The sequence below is a fragment of the Heterodontus francisci genome, chromosome 16, assembly GCF_036365525.1.
Source record: "Heterodontus francisci isolate sHetFra1 chromosome 16, sHetFra1.hap1, whole genome shotgun sequence".
Lineage (NCBI taxonomy): Eukaryota > Metazoa > Chordata > Chondrichthyes > Heterodontiformes > Heterodontidae > Heterodontus > Heterodontus francisci.
Window position 1 is genome coordinate 102055705 of NC_090386.1, and position 16104 is coordinate 102071808.

Sequence of the window (16104 nt, forward strand, 5' to 3'; positions counted from 1 at the left end):
CTCCGTATTCTTTTCAATGAAGTCTCTCCCTGCTCTCCGCCCTCTTTTCAATGAATCCTCTCCCCACTCTCTGTCCTCTTTTCAATGAATCCTCTCCCCACTCTCCGCACTCTTTTCAATGAAGCCTCTCCCTGCTCTCCGCCCTCTTTTCAATGAAGCCTCTCCCCACTCTCCGCACTCTTTTCAATGAAACCTCTCCCTGCTCTCCGCCCTCTTTTCAATGAAGCCTCTCCCCACTCTCCGCACTCTTTTCAATGAAGCCTCTCCCTGCTCTCCGCACTCTTTTCAATGAAGCCTCTCCCCGCTCTCTCCGCTCTTTTCAATGAAGCCTCACCCCGCACTCTCCGCCCTCTTTTCAATGACGCCCCTTCCCGCTCTCCGCCCTCTTTTCAATGAAGCCTCTCCCCGCTCTCCGCTCTCTTTTCAATGAAGCCCCTTCCCGCTCTCTGCCTTCTTTTCAATGAAGCCTGTCCCCGCTCTCCGCCTTCTTTTCAATGAATCCTCTCCCCGCTCTCCATGCTCTTTTCAATGAAGCCTCTCCCCGCTCTCCATGCTCTTTTCAATGAAGCCTCACCCCGCTCTCCACTCTCTTGTCAATGAAGCCTCTCCCAGCCTTCCGCTCTCTTTTCAATGAAGCCTCTCTCAGCTCTCCGCTCTATTTTCAATGAATCCTCTCCCCGCTCTCCATGCTCTTTTCAATGAAGCCTCTCCCCACTCTCCGCCTTCTTTTCAATGAATCCTCTCCCCGCTCTCCGCTCTCTTTTCAATGAAGCCTCTCCCAGCTCTCCGCTCTCTTTTCAATGAAGCCTCTCCCAGCTCTCCGCTCTCTTTTCAATGAAGCCTCTCCCCGCTCTCCGCCTTCTTTTCAATGAAGCCCCTTCCCGCTCTCCGCCTTCTTTTCAATGAAGCCTCTCCCCACTCTCCACTCTCTTTTCAATGAAGCCCCTTCCCGCTCTTCGCCTTCTTTTCAATGAAGCCTCTCTCCGCTCTCCGCCCTCTTTTCAATGAAGCCTCTCCCTGCTCTCCGCCCCTTTTCAATGAATTCTCTCCCTGCTCTCCGCCCTCTTTTCAATGAATTCTCTACCTGCTCTCCGCTCTCTTTTCAATGAAGCCTCTCCCTGCTCTCCGAGCTATTTTCAACGAAGCCTCTCCCCGCTCTACGCCCCTTTTCAATGAATTCTCAGCCTGCTCTCCGCCCTCTTTTCAATGAAGCCTTTCCCCGCTCTACGCCCCTTTTCAATGAATTCTCTCCCTGCTCTCCGCCCCTTTTCAATGAAGCCTCTCCCCGCTCTCCGCTCTCTTTTCAATGAAGCCCCTCCCTGCTCTCCACCCTCTTTTCAATGACGCCCCTTCCCGCTCTCCGCCTTCTTTTCAATGAAGCCTCTCCCCGCTCTCCGCCTTCTTTTCAATGAATCCTCTCCCCGCTCTCCATGCTCTTTTCAATGAAGCCTCTCCCCACTCTCTCCGCTCTTTTCAATGAAGCCTCTCCCCGCTCTCCGCTCTCTTGTCAATGAAGCCTCTCCCAGCCTTCCGCTCTCTTTTCAATGAATCCTCTCCCCGCTCTCCGCTCTCTTTTCAATGAATCCTCTCCCCGCTCTCCGCTCTCTTTTCAATGAATCCTCTCCCCGCTCTCCGCTCTCTTTTCAATGAAGCCTCTCCCAGCTCTCCGCTCTCTTTTCAATGAAGTCTCTCCCTGCTCTCCGTCCTCTTTTCAATGAAGCCTCTCCCCGCTCTCCGTCCGCTTTTCAATGAAGCCTCTCCCCGCTCTCCGCCCTCTTTTCAATGAAGCCTCTCCCCGCTCTCCGCTCTCTTTTCAATGAAGTCTCTCCCTGCTCTCCGTCCTCTTTTCAATGAAGCCTCTCCCCGCTCTCCGTATTCTTTTCAATGAAGTCTCTCCCTGCTCTCCGCCCTCTTTTCAATGAATCCTCTCCCCACTCTCTGTCCTCTTTTCAATGAATCCTCTCCCCACTCTCCGCACTCTTTTCAATGAAGCCTCTCCCTGCTCTCCGTATTCTTTTCAATGAAGTCTCTCCCTGCTCTCCGCCCTCTTTTCAATGAATCCTCTCCCCACTCTCTGTCCTCTTTTCAATGAAGCCTCTCCCCGCTCTCCGCTCTCTTTTCAATGAAGTCTCTCCCTGCTCTCCGTCCTCTTTTCAATGAAGCCTCTCCCCGCTCTCCGTATTCTTTTCAATGAAGCCTCTCCCCGCTCTCCGCCCTCTTTTCAATGAAGCCTCTCCCCGCTCTCCGCTCTCTTTTCAATGAAGTCTCTCCCTGCTCTCCGTCCTCTTTTCAATGAAGCCTCTCCCCGCTCTCCGTATTCTTTTCAATGAAGTCTCTCCCTGCTCTCCGCCCTCTTTTCAATGAATCCTCTCCCCACTCTCTGTCCTCTTTTCAATGAATCCTCTCCCCACTCTCCGCACTCTTTTCAATGAAGCCTCTCCCTGCTCTCCGCCCTCTTTTCAATGAAGCCTCTCCCCACTCTCCGCACTCTTTTCAATGAAACCTCTCCCTGCTCTCCGCCCTCTTTTCAATGAAGCCTCTCCCCACTCTCCGCACTCTTTTCAATGAAGCCTCTCCCTGCTCTCCGCACTCTTTTCAATGAAGCCTCTCCCCGCTCTCTCCGCTCTTTTCAATGAAGCCTCACCCCGCACTCTCCGCCCTCTTTTCAATGACGCCCCTTCCCGCTCTCCGCCTTCTTTTCAATGAAGCCTCTCCCCGCTCTCCGCCCTCTTTTCAATGAAGCCTCTCCCCGCTCTCCGCTCTCTTTTCAATGAAGCCCCTTCCCGCTCTCTGCCTTCTTTTCAATGAAGCCTCTCCCCGCTCTCCGCCTTCTTTTCAATGAATCCTCTCCCCGCTCTCCATGCTCTTTTCAATGAAGCCTCTCCCCGCTCTCCATGCTCTTTTCAATGAAGCCTCACCCCGCTCTCCACTCTCTTGTCAATGAAGCCTCTCCCAGCCTTCCGCTCTCTTTTCAATGAAGCCTCTCTCAGCTCTCCGCTCTATTTTCAATGAATCCTCTCCCCGCTCTCCATGCTCTTTTCAATGAAGCCTCTCCCCACTCTCCGCCTTCTTTTCAATGAATCCTCTCCCCGCTCTCCGCTCTCTTTTCAATGAAGCCTCTCCCAGCTCTCCGCTCTCTTTTCAATGAAGCCTCTCCCAGCTCTCCGCTCTCTTTTCAATGAAGCCTCTCCCCGCTCTCCGCCTTCTTTTCAATGAAGCCCCTTCCCGCTCTCCGCCTTCTTTTCAATGAAGCCTCTCCCCACTCTCCACTCTCTTTTCAATGAAGCCCCTTCCCGCTCTTCGCCTTCTTTTCAATGAAGCCTCTCTCCGCTCTCCGCCCTCTTTTCAATGAAGCCTCTCCCTGCTCTCCGCCCCTTTTCAATGAATTCTCTCCCTGCTCTCCGCCCTCTTTTCAATGAATTCTCTACCTGCTCTCCGCTCTCTTTTCAATGAAGCCTCTCCCTGCTCTCCGAGCTATTTTCAACGAAGCCTCTCCCCGCTCTACGCCCCTTTTCAATGAATTCTCAGCCTGCTCTCCGCCCTCTTTTCAATGAAGCCTTTCCCCGCTCTACGCCCCTTTTCAATGAATTCTCTCCCTGCTCTCCGCCCCTTTTCAATGAAGCCTCTCCCCGCTCTCCGCTCTCTTTTCAATGAAGCCCCTCCCTGCTCTCCACCCTCTTTTCAATGACGCCCCTTCCCGCTCTCCGCCTTCTTTTCAATGAAGCCTCTCCCCGCTCTCCGCCTTCTTTTCAATGAATCCTCTCCCCGCTCTCCATGCTCTTTTCAATGAAGCCTCTCCCCACTCTCTCCGCTCTTTTCAATGAAGCCTCTCCCCGCTCTCCGCTCTCTTGTCAATGAAGCCTCTCCCAGCCTTCCGCTCTCTTTTCAATGAATCCTCTCCCCGCTCTCCGCTCTCTTTTCAATGAATCCTCTCCCCGCTCTCCGCTCTCTTTTCAATGAATCCTCTCCCCGCTCTCCGCTCTCTTTTCAATGAAGCCTCTCCCAGCTCTCCGCTCTCTTTTCAATGAAGTCTCTCCCTGCTCTCCGTCCTCTTTTCAATGAAGCCTCTCCCCGCTCTCCGTCCGCTTTTCAATGAAGCCTCTCCCCGCTCTCCGCCCTCTTTTCAATGAAGCCTCTCCCCGCTCTCCGCTCTCTTTTCAATGAAGTCTCTCCCTGCTCTCCGTCCTCTTTTCAATGAAGCCTCTCCCCGCTCTCCGTATTCTTTTCAATGAAGTCTCTCCCTGCTCTCCGCCCTCTTTTCAATGAATCCTCTCCCCACTCTCTGTCCTCTTTTCAATGAATCCTCTCCCCACTCTCCGCACTCTTTTCAATGAAGCCTCTCCCTGCTCTCCGCCCTCTTTTCAATGAAGCCTCTCCCCACTCTCCGCACTCTTTTCAATGAAACCTCTCCCTGCTCTCCGCCCTCTTTTCAATGAAGCCTCTCCCCACTCTCCGCACTCTTTTCAATGAAGCCTCTCCCTGCTCTCCGCACTCTTTTCAATGAAGCCTCTCCCCGCTCTCTCCGCTCTTTTCAATGAAGCCTCACCCCGCACTCTCCGCCCTCTTTTCAATGACGCCCCTTCCCGCTCTCCGCCTTCTTTTCAATGAAGCCTCTCCCCGCTCTCCGCCCTCTTTTCAATGAAGCCTCTCCCCGCTCTCCGCTCTCTTTTCAATGAAGCCCCTTCCCGCTCTCTGCCTTCTTTTCAATGAAGCCTCTCCCCGCTCTCCGCCTTCTTTTCAATGAATCCTCTCCCCGCTCTCCATGCTCTTTTCAATGAAGCCTCTCCCCGCTCTCCATGCTCTTTTCAATGAAGCCTCACCCCGCTCTCCACTCTCTTGTCAATGAAGCCTCTCCCAGCCTTCCGCTCTCTTTTCAATGAAGCCTCTCTCAGCTCTCCGCTCTATTTTCAATGAATCCTCTCCCCGCTCTCCATGCTCTTTTCAATGAAGCCTCTCCCCACTCTCCGCCTTCTTTTCAATGAATCCTCTCCCCGCTCTCCGCTCTCTTTTCAATGAAGCCTCTCCCAGCTCTCCGCTCTCTTTTCAATGAAGCCTCTCCCAGCTCTCCGCTCTCTTTTCAATGAAGCCTCTCCCCGCTCTCCGCCTTCTTTTCAATGAAGCCCCTTCCCGCTCTCCGCCTTCTTTTCAATGAAGCCTCTCCCCACTCTCCACTCTCTTTTCAATGAAGCCCCTTCCCGCTCTTCGCCTTCTTTTCAATGAAGCCTCTCTCCGCTCTCCGCCCTCTTTTCAATGAAGCCTCTCCCTGCTCTCCGCCCCTTTTCAATGAATTCTCTCCCTGCTCTCCGCCCTCTTTTCAATGAATTCTCTACCTGCTCTCCGCTCTCTTTTCAATGAAGCCTCTCCCTGCTCTCCGAGCTATTTTCAACGAAGCCTCTCCCCGCTCTACGCCCCTTTTCAATGAATTCTCAGCCTGCTCTCCGCCCTCTTTTCAATGAAGCCTTTCCCCGCTCTACGCCCCTTTTCAATGAATTCTCTCCCTGCTCTCCGCCCCTTTTCAATGAAGCCTCTCCCCGCTCTCCGCTCTCTTTTCAATGAAGCCCCTCCCTGCTCTCCACCCTCTTTTCAATGACGCCCCTTCCCGCTCTCCGCCTTCTTTTCAATGAAGCCTCTCCCCGCTCTCCGCCTTCTTTTCAATGAATCCTCTCCCCGCTCTCCATGCTCTTTTCAATGAAGCCTCTCCCCACTCTCTCCGCTCTTTTCAATGAAGCCTCTCCCCGCTCTCCGCTCTCTTGTCAATGAAGCCTCTCCCAGCCTTCCGCTCTCTTTTCAATGAATCCTCTCCCCGCTCTCCGCTCTCTTTTCAATGAATCCTCTCCCCGCTCTCCGCTCTCTTTTCAATGAATCCTCTCCCCGCTCTCCGCTCTCTTTTCAATGAAGCCTCTCCCAGCTCTCCGCTCTCTTTTCAATGAAGCCTCTCCCAGCTCTCCGCTCTCTTTTCAATGAAGCCTCTCCCAGCTCTCCGCTCTCTTTTCAATGAAGCCTCTCCCAGCTCTCCGCTCTCTTTTCAATGAAGCCTCTCCCAGCTCTCCGCTCTCTTTTCAATGAAGCCTCTCCCCGCTCTCCGCCTTCTTTTCAATGAAGCCCCTTCCCGCTCTCCGCCTTCTTTTCAATGAAGCCTCTCCCCACTCTCCACTCTCTTTTCAATGAAGCCCCTTCCCGCTCTCCGCCTTCTTTTCAATGAAGCCTCTCTCCGCTCTCCGCCCTCTTTTCAATGAAGCCTCTCCCTGCTCTCCGCCCCTTTTCAATGAATTCTCTCCCTGCTGTCCGCCCTCTTTTCAATGAATTCTCTGCCTGCTCTCCGCTCTCTTTTCAATGAAGCCTCTCCCTGCTCTCCGAGCTCTTTTCAATGAAGCCTCTCCCCGCTCTACGCCCCTTTTCAATGAATTCTCTACCTGCTCTCCGCTCTCTTTTCAATGAAGCCTCTCCCCGCTCTCCGCACTCTTTTCAATGAAGCCTCTCCCCGCTCTCTCCGCCCCTTTTCAATGAATCCTCTCTCTGCTCTCCGCTATCTTTTCAATGAAGCCTCTCCCCGCTCTCCGCACTCTTTTCAATGAAGCCTCTCCCCGCTCTCTCCGCCCCTTTTCAATGAATTCTCTACCTGCTCTCCGCTCTCTTTTCAATGAAGCCTCTCCCCGCTCTCTCCGCCCCTTTTCAATGAATTCTCTCCCTGCTCTCCGCTCTATTTTCAATGAAGCCTCTCCCCGCTCTCCGCTCTCTTTTCAATGAAGCCCCTCCCTGCTCTCCACCCTCTTTTCAATGACGCCCCTTCCCGCTCTCCGCCTTCTTTTCAATGAAGCCTCTCCCCGCTCTCCGCCTTCTTTTCAATGAATCCTCTCCCCGCTCTCCATGCTCTTTTCAATGAAGCCTCTCCCCACTCTCTCCGCTCTTTTCAATGAAGCCTCTCCCCGCTCTCCGCTCTCTTGTCAATGAAGCCTCTCCCAGCCTTCCGCTCTCTTTTCAATGAATCCTCTCCCCGCTCTCCGCTCTCTTTTCAATGAATCCTCTCCCCGCTCTCCGCTCCCTTTTCAATGAATCCTCTCCCCGCTCTCCGCTCTCTTTTCAATGAAGCCTCTCCCAGCTCTCCGCTCTCTTTTCAATGAAGCCTCTCCCAGCTCTCCGCTCTCTTTTCAATGAAGCCTCTCCCAGCTCTCCGCTCTCTTTTCAATGAAGCCTCTCCCAGCTCTCCGCTCTCTTTTCAATGAAGCCTCTCCCAGCTCTCCGCTCTCTTTTCAATGAAGCCTCTCCCCGCTCTCCGCCTTCTTTTCAATGAAGCCCCTTCCCGCTCTCCGCCTTCTTTTCAATGAAGCCTCTCCCCACTCTCCACTCTCTTTTCAATGAAGCCCCTTCCCGCTCTCCGCCTTCTTTTCAATGAAGCCTCTCTCCGCTCTCCGCCCTCTTTTCAATGAAGCCTCTCCCTGCTCTCCGCCCCTTTTCAATGAATTCTCTCCCTGCTGTCCGCCCTCTTTTCAATGAATTCTCTGCCTGCTCTCCGCTCTCTTTTCAATGAAGCCTCTCCCTGCTCTCCGAGCTCTTTTCAATGAAGCCTCTCCCCGCTCTACGCCCCTTTTCAATGAATTCTCTACCTGCTCTCCGCTCTCTTTTCAATGAAGCCTCTCCCCGCTCTCCGCACTCTTTTCAATGAAGCCTCTCCCCGCTCTCTCCGCCCCTTTTCAATGAATCCTCTCTCTGCTCTCCGCTATCTTTTCAATGAAGCCTCTCCCCGCTCTCCGCACTCTTTTCAATGAAGCCTCTCCCCGCTCTCTCCGCCCCTTTTCAATGAATTCTCTACCTGCTCTCCGCTCTCTTTTCAATGAAGCCTCTCCCCGCTCTCTCCGCCCCTTTTCAATGAATTCTCTCCCTGCTCTCCGCTCTATTTTCAATGAAGCCTCTCCCCGCTCTCCGCTCTCTTTTCAATGAAGCCCCTCCCTGCTCTCCACCCTCTTTTCAATGACGCCCCTTCCCGCTCTCCGCCTTCTTTTCAATGAAGCCTCTCCCCGCTCTCCGCCTTCTTTTCAATGAATCCTCTCCCCGCTCTCCATGCTCTTTTCAATGAAGCCTCTCCCCACTCTCTCCGCTCTTTTCAATGAAGCCTCTCCCCGCTCTCCGCTCTCTTGTCAATGAAGCCTCTCCCAGCCTTCCGCTCTCTTTTCAATGAATCCTCTCCCCGCTCTCCGCTCTCTTTTCAATGAATCCTCTCCCCGCTCTCCGCTCCCTTTTCAATGAATCCTCTCCCCGCTCTCCGCTCTCTTTTCAATGAAGCCTCTCCCAGCTCTCCGCTCTCTTTTCAATGAAGCCTCTCCCAGCTCTCCGCTCTCTTTTCAATGAAGCCTCTCCCAGCTCTCCGCTCTCTTTTCAATGAAGCCTCTCCCAGCTCTCCGCTCTCTTTTCAATGAAGCCTCTCCCAGCTCTCCGCTCTCTTTTCAATGAAGCCTCTCCCCGCTCTCCGCCTTCTTTTCAATGAAGCCCCTTCCCGCTCTCCGCCTTCTTTTCAATGAAGCCTCTCCCCACTCTCCACTCTCTTTTCAATGAAGCCCCTTCCCGCTCTCCGCCTTCTTTTCAATGAAGCCTCTCTCCGCTCTCCGCCCTCTTTTCAATGAAGCCTCTCCCTGCTCTCCGCCCCTTTTCAATGAATTCTCTCCCTGCTGTCCGCCCTCTTTTCAATGAATTCTCTGCCTGCTCTCCGCTCTCTTTTCAATGAAGCCTCTCCCTGCTCTCCGAGCTCTTTTCAATGAAGCCTCTCCCCGCTCTACGCCCCTTTTCAATGAATTCTCTACCTGCTCTCCGCTCTCTTTTCAATGAAGCCTCTCCCCGCTCTCCGCACTCTTTTCAATGAAGCCTCTCCCCGCTCTCTCCGCCCCTTTTCAATGAATCCTCTCTCTGCTCTCCGCTATCTTTTCAATGAAGCCTCTCCCCGCTCTCCGCACTCTTTTCAATGAAGCCTCTCCCCGCTCTCTCCGCCCCTTTTCAATGAATTCTCTACCTGCTCTCCGCTCTCTTTTCAATGAAGCCTCTCCCCGCTCTCTCCGCCCCTTTTCAATGAATTCTCTCCCTGCTCTCCGCTCTATTTTCAATGAAGCCTCTCCCCGCTCTCCGCACTCTTTTCAATGAAGCCTCTCCCTGCTCGCTCCGCCCCTTTTCAATGAATTCTCCCCCCGCTCTCCGCCCCTTTTCAATGAATTCTCTACCTGCTCTCCGCTCTCTTTTCAATGAATTCTCTACCTGCTGTCCGAGCTCTTTTCAATGAAGCCTCTCCCTGCTCTCCGAGCTCTTTTCATTGATGCCTCTCCCCGCTCTCCGCCCCTTTTCAATGAATTCTCTCCCTGCTCTCCGCTCTCTTTTCAATGAATTCTCTCCCTGCTCTCCGCCCTCTTTTCAATGAAGCCTCTCCCCGCTCTCCGCCCCTTTTCAATGAATTCTCTACCTGCTCTCTGCTCTCTTTTCAATGAATTCTCTACCTGCTCTCCGAGCTCTTTTCAATGAAGCCTCTCCCTGCTCTCCGAGCTCTTTTCAATGATGCCTCTCCCCGGTCTCCGCTCTCTTTTCAGTGAAGCTTCTCCCCGCTCTCCACCCTCTTTTCAGTGAAGCTTCTCCCCGCTCTCCGCCCTCTTTTCAGTGAAGCTTCTCCCCGCTCTCCGCCCTCTTTTCAGTGAAGCTTCTCTCCGCTCTCCACCCTCTTTTCATTGAAGATTCTCTCCGCCCTCCGCCCTCTTTTCATTGAAGCTTCTCTCCGCTCTCCGCCCTCTTTTCATTGAAGCTTCTCTCCGCTCTCCGCCCTCTTTTCATTGAAGCTTCTCTCCGCTCTCCGCCCTCTTTTCATTGAAGCTTCCCTCCGCTCTCTGCCCTCTTTTCATTGAAGATTCTCTCCGCCCTCCGCCCTCTTTTCATTGAAGCTTCTCTCCACTCTCCGCCCTCTTTTCATTGAAGCTTCTCCCCGCTCTCTGTGCCCTTTTTAATTTTTTACGAGCTCTGTTAATTACTCATCTTAACTTCCTGTGATAAGATTAATGAATGTGCAAATCCAGCAACTTCTGGATAAATCACAGAAGGTTAATGGCAAAATGTTGTTTTTGTAATGCAGCAGCTTGCAGTGATTCAGATTCTGGCTACCTCTTCTTCGCCAGAAATAATTGGTCAATTTGTGCATTACCAATAGTGAGCCTCATTCAGACACCAGAACTTTCAGAAGAATTTGGGCTCTGTCTTTGGCAAGCAAAAAGGGAAAATTGGAGTGAATTTATTTTTCAGAAAAAGAATAGTAATGCGATTGAGGGTGAATTTCAAAATCCTCACTGCTTTGCTGATTCAATCCTGGACATTGTAATGAGTGCCTGCCGTTGTGAGGCAGCTCAGCAATGTGGAAGTGAAGACTTAAAGGGTCAGAGGAATCAAACCAATGTTTTTTTTACTGTTGACTTATTCGTGGCTTGGGCACTTAACCCCTTTTTTGGTTCCTTTATTGCACAGAAGGTTTGTGCCATGGTTTCTTGTACGGGTATACCCTGTCAGCAATGGGTTTCTGTATGGAAATTCTCCTTTTTATGATTTGGAAGGAAGACAGGGAGCAGCAATTGAGGAATACGAGGCAGGTGAAGTTGCCCCATAGCAAGACTGTGACACTTGTTGATACCTTCTGACCCACAAGCCCTTAAGAGGTGCACGTATGTGAATTTGATCCAGAAACACTGTGTGCCTCCTAATTCAAAGCTATGCAGAGCAGTGTGATGCTGGCACAATGCAGCCAGTGGCAACTCTTACCTCTCGGCCTTACTGCAGGAATGCTACTTTGCTCATCATTGGGACACTAAACTCCAAATGAAACAGCTTTGTATTTTCACCGAATGTGACCAGCATGGAATGGGTTAGGGGAGGGGATGTTCCATCACTTTTCCCTGGATCGTGTTTCCACATTGGGTCTCATCTCCTTTCTCCTCAGTTTTGTTGGGATCCTTTTTCTCACTCTCTTTCAGGTGGTCCTGCCAATGAGCTGTTGTGTAGGAAGTGTGACTCACTGTGTCCTTATTATATACTTTCCTTTAAATCTCGGTTCTCCCAATTTTCTAATTCTCCCACAGTAATCCAGCTCTCTGGAGTTGGCCAAACCTGCACTGGGAAACTCTGGATCATAATGGCAATGGTTTACAGTCAGTCCAGACTCAATTTACGTTAGAACTTCTCAGACTTAACTTTATTAGGAGCTGAAAATCCATCCTTCGAGTCCCAACCAACACATAGGTTCTAAAACAAGTTAGATTTTAAGGAAATGTCCCCTTGATATTATAAATTCCTTTTTGTCACTGATTTGAATTTTTGAATTTTCTCTTTTACAGATATGTTACTGGTGAGTAACAACCCCTTTGACTATCATTTCTGCTCACAAGGGGTTATTACTGTGGACAATCTGGATGATGGTGAGGAACTGAATGCAACTGATGTAAGTGTTTCCTATCACATTCCTCAGACACAGGGCAGTGTGCAAGGGTTAAACTGCAAAGCTCAGCCACTGTTACTTCATGCATCAGAATAGTTTCTTCCTTGAAACAAAAACAAGAAATGCTGGAATCACTCAGCAGGTCTGGCAGCATCTGTGGAAAGAGAAGCAGAGTTAACGTTTCGGGTCACTGACCCTTCTTCGAAACGTTAACTCTGCTTCTCTTTCCACAGATGCTGCCAGACCTGCTGAGTGATTCCAGCATTTCTTGTTTTTGTTTCAGATTTCCAGCATCCGCAGTATTTTGCTTTTATTTTAGTTTCTTCCTTGACCCTTGACCCCACCGTCCTCGCAAATTATCATCCCATTTCCAACCTCCCTTTCATCTCCAAAGTCCTTGAACGTGTTGTCGCCTCCCAAATCCATGCCCATCTTTCCTGGAAATCCATTTTTCAATCCCTCCAATCAGGTTTCCACCCTGTCACAGTACCGGAACAGCGCTAATCAAAGACACAAACGACATCCCATGTGACTGTGACAAAGGTGAACTTTCCCCTCTCACCCTCTCGACCTGTCTGCAGCTTTTGACATGGTTGACCACACCATCCTCCTCCAACACCTCTCCACTGTTGTCCAGCTGGGGGCGACTGCTCTCACCTGGTTCCATTCTTATCTATCTAATCATAGACAGAGAATCACCTGCAATGGCTTCTCTTCCTGTTCCTGCACCGTTACCTCTGGTGTCCCCCAAGGAGACCAGAGTGTCTTGGGCTGTTTGACTAAGTTAGAGGTGCTATATAAATACTAGTTGTTGTTGCAATAAAATTCCTTTGCCTTCTGAAAAATCACAGCAGGAATGTCAAACACTCATTGGGATCCTTCAAGTGAAGCATTGATGCTTCAAGCTTGGATATCTGGCAGTTAACCCTTTGCTCCAACCACCATTTCAACTCAATTAAAAACTCAATGAATGTCAGGATTCCTCGAATTCCCTCACTCACTGTACCAAGCTCCAATTCCCCACCAGAGGAATGAAAGCACAGTTGTTATGTTACTATACTAGTCATCCGGATGCCTGGATCTGGATCCAGCAACATGCGTTTAAATCCCAACAGAGCAGCTGGAAATTTCAATTGAGTTAATTAAATAAACCAGGAATAAAAAGCTAGCGACAATGAAACTACTGGATTGTCATAAACACACATCTGGTTCATTGATGTCCTTTAGCGAAGGAAATCTGCTGTCCTTACCTGGTCTGGCCTACATGTGATTCTAGACCCACAGCAATGTGGTTGACTCTTACATGCCCTCTGAAATGGTCAAGCATGACACTCTGTTATATTCAAGAAGGCAGCTCACCACCACCTTGTCAAGGGCAGTTAGGGATGGGCAATAAATGCTGGCCTTGTCATTGAGGACCCCATCCTGTGAATGAGTACTTTTTTAAAAAATGGACTGTGTGGTTGATAATGAGGAAGAAAGCTGTCGACTGCAGGAAGATATCAATGGACTGGTCAGGTGGGCAGAAAATTGGCAAATGGAGTTCAATCTGGAGAAGCGTGAAGTAATGTATTTGGGAAGGGCAAGCAAGGCAAGGGAATACACAATAAAATGTAGCATTCTGAGAAGTGTGGGGAACAGAGAGACATTGGAGTGTATGTCCAGGGTTTGGAAGGAGCTGTCAAAAGAGTCTTGATGAGTTGCTGCAGTGCATTTTGTAGATGGCACACACTGCTGCCTCTGTGCACTGGTGGTGAAGGGGGTGAATGTTAAGGTGATGGATGGGGTGCCAATCAAGCGGGCTGCTTTGTCCTGGTTGATGTTGACCTTCTTGAGTGTTGTTGAAGCTGCACCCATCCAGGCAAGTGGAAAGTATTCCATCACACTCCTGATTTGCATCTTGTAGATGGTGGACAGGCACTGGGGAGTCAGGAGGTGAGTTACTCACCGCAGGATTCCTTGCCTCTGACCTGCTCTTGTAGCCACGGTATTTATGTGGCTGGTCCAGTTCAGTTTCTGGTCAATGGTAGCCCCCAGGATGTTAATGGTGGGGGATTCAGCGATGGTAATGCCATTGAATGTCAAGGGAGTTTGTTAGATTCTCTCTTGTTTGAGATGGTCATTGCCTGGCACTTGTGTGGTGCAAATGTTATTTGCCGCTTATTAGCCCAAGCCTGGATATTGTCCAGGTCTTGCTGCATTTCTACACGGACTGCTTCAGTATCTGAGGAGTCACGAATGGTGCTGAACATTGGGCAATCATCAGCGAACATCCTCATTTCTGATGATTAGGCCTAGGACACTACCCTGAGGATTCAGGAATTGCCAAACTGTCTACCAATCTTTGTGCTAGCAACTCCACCAGGACCACTGCCAGTATAATCTAAACAGTCTGAGGGAGCAACTGAGCACAGTCAGAGACTGACACACGGATAAATGTTAGGAGGGAGCATAATTTGAACTTGTTACTGCTTTAAACAGCACGCCATGGACATCCTGGGCTTCATACCAGATGAGAAATATGGCTGTTACAAGATGGTAGGATCGATCATGCACTTCGGAAACATGAAGTTCAAACAAAAGCCACGGGAGGAGCAGGCAGAGTCAGACGGAACTGAACGTGAGTCACTGTCCCATCAAACACTCCCATCAAACACTCCCAGGACAGGTACAGCACGGGGTTAGAAACAGAGTAAAGCTCCCTCTACACTGTCCCATCAAACACTCCCAGGACAAGTAAAAAAATGGAAAAAAAAGAAGAAAAAAAAAACGGGGTTAGATACAGAGTAAATCTCCCTCTACACTGTCCTCATCAAACACTCCCAGGACAGGTACAGCACGGGGTTAGATACCGAGTAAAGCTCCCTCTACACTGTCCTCATCAAACACTCCCAGGACAGGTACAGCATGGGATTGGCTGCTCTCTGATTGGGAAAGCTGAGTGCTGATTGCAGCAACGAGGTGCAATTGACAGTGCTGCAGTCAGTTGCTGGAGGTGCTGCTGGAGAGAGAGTATTGAGGTGAGAGCTGCAAGACTTTTTGGACATTTGCTGCAGAGGAGGAAGAGACTTTTGGAATAAGGCTGTATTTGGAGGTGGGTGTTGAGCACCAGACTTTAGCTTGATTTGAACTGTTGTGGGAGGTGGAAGAGGCCGGAACAACAAGGGGGTGGGGGGCGGGGGGTGGTTGGTGCTGTCCAATTCTGCAGAGAGCTGTGCAATTGCATTGCATATACAAGGAAGTTCCCTCTAACTGCCCAGCCTGGGTCAGCTGAAACTGCCTGGCTAAAGAGACAGAAGGATCTAGCTAGTGTCTGGGCAGCTTTCGGCTGACCCAGGTGAAGACCCCTCCCACAACCAGAAGACCAGGAGTGTTTAGAGTGCTCTGAGTACCACCCTTGAAAGAAAAAAAGCAAAGCAAAGTCATCGCTTGCAGCCTGTCTTTCCCCTTTCCTGTATAGCCTCAGCTTCTCCCCAAACCTACCAGTTGTTTCGACATTATTTCTTGGAAACTTTTGTTTGTTTGTTTGTTTTTTGTTTGTTTGCCTGCAATTTAGGGTGGGTTTGGCTCTTCAACCCATGGCAAGCCCATCATCACCGGTGGCGGGCACTCTCACGCCTATACGGCTGTAGCCTCTGTGGCCGCCCGCGTGACCCCATCACCTTTTAAATTAATTACATCGAGCCATGGGGTAAAGAGCTATCCCCACCCCAACATGTCTATAGAGGCTTGTGTAAAGTCAATGGCTGAGGTTGTCAGCCCCTTGGCCATTGTGGCGGCCTCAAAGATGTACAGGAAGGCTGTCTTCTTCCTGAAGACTGAGCGGGGGTGTCCCTGGCCCTGAATAAGGGGCTCACTGTGGGGGGGAGACCTTTATGCCGGTGGACCCTCTGGGGGTCACTGCGCAGCAGATAATGCTATCAAACGTCCCGCCCTTCATTCCCAGTGAGCTCCTCCTCCCCCACCTGCACCATATGGGGGAGGTGAGGTCGGGGATCATCCCAGTCCCGCTCGGTCTTCGGGATCACAGCCTCCGACATGTCTACTCCTTCCACCGCCAGCTATTTATGCAGCTGGCGTGGGAGGAAGTCACAGATGGCCATTTCAATGTAGAGTTCCAGGGGACGGCCTACCGCGTCTCCTGGACCTTGGACGGTGCAGGGTGCATTCCTGCAAGGGGGTGCAACCTCCTGGCCGCCAACTCCACCTCAGCGGCCCAGGGTGGTGCCACTTCACCTCCTAAAGACACCGCTCAGTCGGTTCCGGAGGCTATGGTTTTCATGGCCTCCGGCTGGGAGGGGGGTGCCCGTCCGAGTGGAAGGAGGACATGGAAGAAAAACAAACCAGAACAGACGCGTCCCCTGGACACCTTGGCACAACCTGAGCCTGAGCTCAGCCCAAGGTCCTCTCCCAGGGGATTCACCTGCCCCAGGGCTGCGTTTAGGCCCAGGGAGACCAGGCAAAAGGAGGGTGCGGAGGCAGAGGCCCCTGATGACATGGAGGTCTCTGAGCCTCCGTGCCCCTCCCGAAATAGGAGGAGACGTCCCTCCTCTGAAGACGGCTCTGAAAAAAGCAGTCCACCTCCTGGCGTGGGTCCTCAGGCTCCCCCTGCCACCAGTACATGCAGGGCCTCGAGCCCTGGGCGGGAACCCTCC

General features: G+C 51.2%; 1 protein-coding gene across 1 annotated transcript in view; it reads left to right on the forward strand.

The window, feature by feature from the left end:
- LOC137378420 (myosin-7-like) overlaps window positions 1-16104 on the forward strand; it is a 199645-nt gene that overhangs the window by 44789 nt on the left and 138752 nt on the right. Inside the window, exons 11-12 of the mRNA XM_068048747.1 lie at window positions 11349-11452; window positions 13931-14069. Coding sequence (XP_067904848.1) covers window positions 11349-11452; window positions 13931-14069 — 243 coding nt within the window. The remainder of the gene's footprint in view (window positions 1-11348; window positions 11453-13930; window positions 14070-16104) is intronic.